Below are 4506 nucleotides of genomic sequence, written 5' to 3'. Positions count from 1 at the left end.
GGAAAATCAGCCCCGGTCAATCAGTTATCAATGACCCATGCGACTTTTCCGCCGTGGTCAAAGTAGCGGTGCTTCGGCTAACGGGCTTCAACGACTGTGCTTCAGTCCGGCTTCTGGCCGACCTTTGACTGATTTCCTGACTTCTGATTTCTGACTTCCAGCTTCTGACATTAGCTTGTTCGGACAGCATAGTTTTAAGGGAGCGATCCTCCAATGAGACGTTGCTACGGAGATTAGACACGCCTCGTCTATTGTCTATTGATCACATCGCGTGATATCTGCAGAACATTCTCCTGTTTTATTAACAACAATATAAAGTTTCTTAATATTTTCCTGATACTGAATTTCAATGTTTCATTCACACAGAATTACACAGAATTATAAATTCTGCATTTAGAACTCAAACATGACACACTTCTTACACACATATTACTAGACTGACCTAATTAAAACAATGATTACAATAATGCATTTGAAGAAAACCCACATATTGAATACATTGAATAGACATGTTAGTAATTACATCATGGCATGTATTATTCTGTATATAGTTAATACTTTAAGTAATCGACAATTGTCCCTTTTGAGATTCAAGATTGAGTCCTTAAGCATAGTTTAAACTTTGACCGGAGTCACGAGTGACCGGGTCACGATGGACGGTCAACACAAGGGAGGTATTGATAGGACAGATTCGTCTTTAAATCCGTTGATGGGTATTTTCCTGTTCCGTCCGATAATACAAGAGGGTTTTGTGAGAGAATCAATAGATTTAATGTGATCAAATCCACGTGATGGGTTCTGATTAGTTTATTGCTGATGAGCTAAGAAGTCCTTTAGACAGAGTCCTTTGTTAAAAGAAGTCACGTCATCACTTCAGGAAATGGATCTTTTGGACCAAATGAAGCTTTGTTCAATCATGCCTCTGGCTGATGAAGCCATTTGGTAACGTCTGTCGAACGAGTCCCTACAGTTGGGATAAATGCGCTTGCTATATGTACGTACATATGGTGATATTTTTACCAGCTGAGAACTCGTGAAGAGCTTATAAAATTTGTAAAGAAGTCAGAACAGTGGCAGGAATGCCTATCTCACACAAACAAATGAAGATCTGCTGCAAGGAAACACAGTTCTGACGTCTGTACTGAACTGTGATGGGCAACATCATGACTATGACGAGAAAAAAACAGGTGTGCTTGAGGATTCTGTCCTTTTTAGGGTTGCATCTTGCGACATCATATCCTGTTTTTGGTTTGTTTAGATGTCAAGTAAAACAAGTAAAAAGACAGTAATAATAAAAAAAAGAACAAATAAATTTCAAACAACAGCACAAATGAATGCAATAGAATAAAGAGAAATATGAAATAAACATGGCTTTACAGTTTTTCTCAAATGCTAAAACACAAAAGCCAATCCTCTAAACCAAATGACCAGTTGTCTAAACACAGTACTAAATCTAGCCATCATTTTCCAATATCATAAACACATTTCACATGAAGACACAATTCACAAAACACAATCCTCCATTCTCATAAATCTTAACACATTTTTCTTTGCTAAAACACAAGTTGCAAAAGAACTCTGCTCATATTCTCAAATGAAAGCTCATGTGATGCAAAATGCTTGCCACAGTCAGCAATATTTGAACAGAATGAACACACCTGGCGTCATTCATTACACACAACGACTCAAAATTGAAGACACTTGTTGCTAATGCTGTGACCACATGTATAAAAGCAAGTTCAGAGTGCACGGTTTGCTGAAGATTCCAAACAAGCACAATGGATGAAGGCAGAGTCAGGGGAAGAGGAATTCGAGTCAGAGGAGGGAGAAGAGCTGGCCATGGAAGAAGAGGAGCAGGCCAACGAGGAAGAGGAGTTCAAATCAGAGGAGGAAGAGGAGCAGGCCAACAAGGGAGAGGAGAAGGTCCAGGAGGGAGAGCAAGACAACCTCGCACCATCATTACGGACGAGATGCGAGCAACAGTCATTGACCATGTCATTGTCCATGGAATGACAATGGCTGAAGCAGGACTACGAGTCCGTCCAAACCTGAGTAGGTTCACCGTGGCCACCATTATCAGGGCATTCAGACAACACAACAGGTATTGTACTCTATTGCTTTCTTTGTCACAATACAATTTTACAAGCCTGTGAAAGTAGTCTATTGGTTTCAAATCAGTTGTTACTGTATTGTAAAACATGTCAATTGACAACACCTGTTTCTTTCTTTAGAGTTGAAAGAATGCCACATAGAGGTGGGAGGGTTGCCATATTTACAGCGGCACAAGAAACTCTCATTGTGGATATGGTTCGTGAGAACAACCTCATCAGACTCCGGGAGATCAGAGACAAAGTCATTGCCGATAATGTCAACTTTGAGAGCATTGATGTCAGCTTGGCCACAATAGAGTTCTCCGGCGCCAAAAGATGCGGATGAAACGGGTCTATAGGGTTCCCTTTGAGCGCAACTCTGCGCGACACAAAGACCTACGTTACGAGTATGTGCAAGTAAGTATACATCCATGTTCACAGTACAGTTAGTGGACATACTGTGTTGCTCAGTGGCCTACATTACTTCTGGACAATACTGTGCTACCTGATTGACTGTTGTTCTGAACACCTGTGCACTTTCACATTTTCACAGAGGATATTACAGTTGGACGCGATGGCCAGACCTCATGAGTACCTCTTCCTGGATGAGGCTGGCTTCAACCTGCAGAAACGAAGGCAAAGAGGCCGTAACATCATTGGCCAAAGAGCCATCACTGAGGTTCCTGGCCAACGGGGGGGTAATATTACTCTTTGTGCGGCCATGGGTTTGGAGGGGCTTGTCCACCGGCATGCTGTCCTTGGGTCTTACAACACTCAACGTCTCCTCACCTTCCTAGAGGAGCTAAAAGACATCCTCCTGGACCGCCAACAACACCATCCTGGGCCCGCACATCACATTTATGTGATCATTTGGGACAATGTACACTTCCACAAAACAAACCAAATCAGAGAGTGGTTCACCACCAACAGTAACCACTTTTTAAACGTCTGTCTGCCACCCTACTCCCCTTTCCTGAACCCTATAGAGGAGTTCTTCTCATCGTGGAGATGGAAGGTTTATGACAGACAACCATACACTAGAGAGAACCTCCTAAGGGCAATGGAGCTGGCCTGTGTTGACATCCCAGTGGAGGCCTTCCAAGGATGGATTCGCCATTCCAGGGCGTTTTTCCCGTGGTGCCTGGCAAGAGACAATATAGCCTGCGACGTGGATGAGGTGATGTGGCCCGATGCAGCTCAGCGACATGATGCCGCACAGTGATTGTGGTGTGAATAAAGTAAATTAAAAAAACTTCACACCCTGATCATGTTTTCAAGAGTACTGTTGTGTGCAATAGATTCTGTTTTTGCATTGAGTTGTTACAGTAGTGTACATGCAGAATTTACTATAGATTTATACTCTTCATATGAAACTCACAAATCTAAATGCCTAATCCTCTGCAGAGATCTAAGAACATCCATTACTGTAAAGTTTCTAAAAATATGCATTGGCAGTTATGAAACAAAGAACCTTCTCACAAATTGAGCATTGTGTTTTCAATTGTTTTGCTGTAGTGTGTAATGATGTGTATAGTGTTTACATTTTTGAAAGCTTCGAGCTGCTCTTTTGGTGTGAAAGTTTGAGTTTTGAAGTGAGAAGGTGTGGTTGTGTTTATGTAGCTTTAGAAAAGGGTGTTGTGTTTAGACATTGGGAAACATGGAGGAAACATTTGTCAAATGTGTTTTAGCATTTGAGAAAAACTGTAAGATTTTCAGGTGGGTATTCAGTATATTCAGGTAAGAAGTACTACAGAAATTAAAGTAATCAAATAAAAAATTAACACTGGATAGTCTTCATTGTAAAAATTAAATACAAATGAATGCTTACAATTAGTTACAAAAGTTAGTCAAGAGCAGAGAGTGAGTAGGCCTAAGTAAGCCAGTCATTTTGGTACTTGCGACTCACAGGCTGTTTGAGACTGAAAAGCGGCTTGTGCACTCCACTTATAGATCAATGGTGCATGTGCATTTGGTGTGAGCACGAAACCTGTGGAAATTAATAAAATTATGCGCAATACAAGCACTATTTAACCGAGTGAGTGCGAGGAGGCGGGTGTGTGTCACTTCACCAGCAGAGAAAAGACAGTGAGAACGTGCAGCTAACGTTATTGACTGCGCCGCTGGCAACAAAACGGATCAGCTCAGAATCACTAAGACATGAGGAAAATCAGCTGATTCCGATCCCTAGCCGGGCAATCGGTGCATTTATAGTTCATATTTCAGTCGAACCACACCAGAATTTGTTTGGAAGTGGAACAAGACCCCCTGAAAGACCCCTGTTTTTCGGTCCATTTTAATCGAACCTGCCAAGTGTGAACACATCCTTAATCTGAAATTATTGAACTGGCTAAACGTTAGGTCTGTTAATGAGTTATACCTATAGGCTACCTTATACCAAAGGGAAATTAAGTGCTTG

At 41.5% G+C, this 4506-nt stretch overlaps 1 protein-coding gene across 1 annotated transcript; it reads left to right on the top strand.

Moving 5' to 3' along the window:
• The first annotated feature begins 1063 nt into the window (after positions 1–1063).
• LOC125249784 lies at positions 1064–4255 on the top strand. Its single transcript, XM_048162173.1, has 3 exons — positions 1064–2101; positions 2232–2507; positions 2644–4255. Exons 2-3 carry the CDS (start codon positions 2427–2429, stop codon positions 3310–3312), a joined length of 750 nt encoding a protein of 249 aa, XP_048018130.1. The 5' UTR covers positions 1064–2101; positions 2232–2426; the 3' UTR covers positions 3313–4255.
• Positions 4256–4506: the final 251 nt, after the last annotated feature.

Source organism: Megalobrama amblycephala, linkage group LG1 (genome assembly GCF_018812025.1).
Source record: "Megalobrama amblycephala isolate DHTTF-2021 linkage group LG1, ASM1881202v1, whole genome shotgun sequence".
NCBI lineage: Eukaryota > Metazoa > Chordata > Actinopteri > Cypriniformes > Xenocyprididae > Megalobrama > Megalobrama amblycephala.
Note: the sequence above shows the minus strand (reverse complement) of the source record. Positions and strands in the feature narration are given on the sequence as shown.

Bases quoted from the DNA above. Each gene is read 5' to 3' on its own strand.
- LOC125249784 (XM_048162173.1), top strand. From the start codon at position 2,427: ATGCGGATGAAACGGGTCTATAGGGTTCCCTTTGAGCGCAACTCTGCG. The intron at 2,508-2,643 runs GTAAGTATACAT...ACATTTTCACAG, and splicing joins TACGTTACGAGTATGTGCAA to AGGATATTACAGTTGGACGC.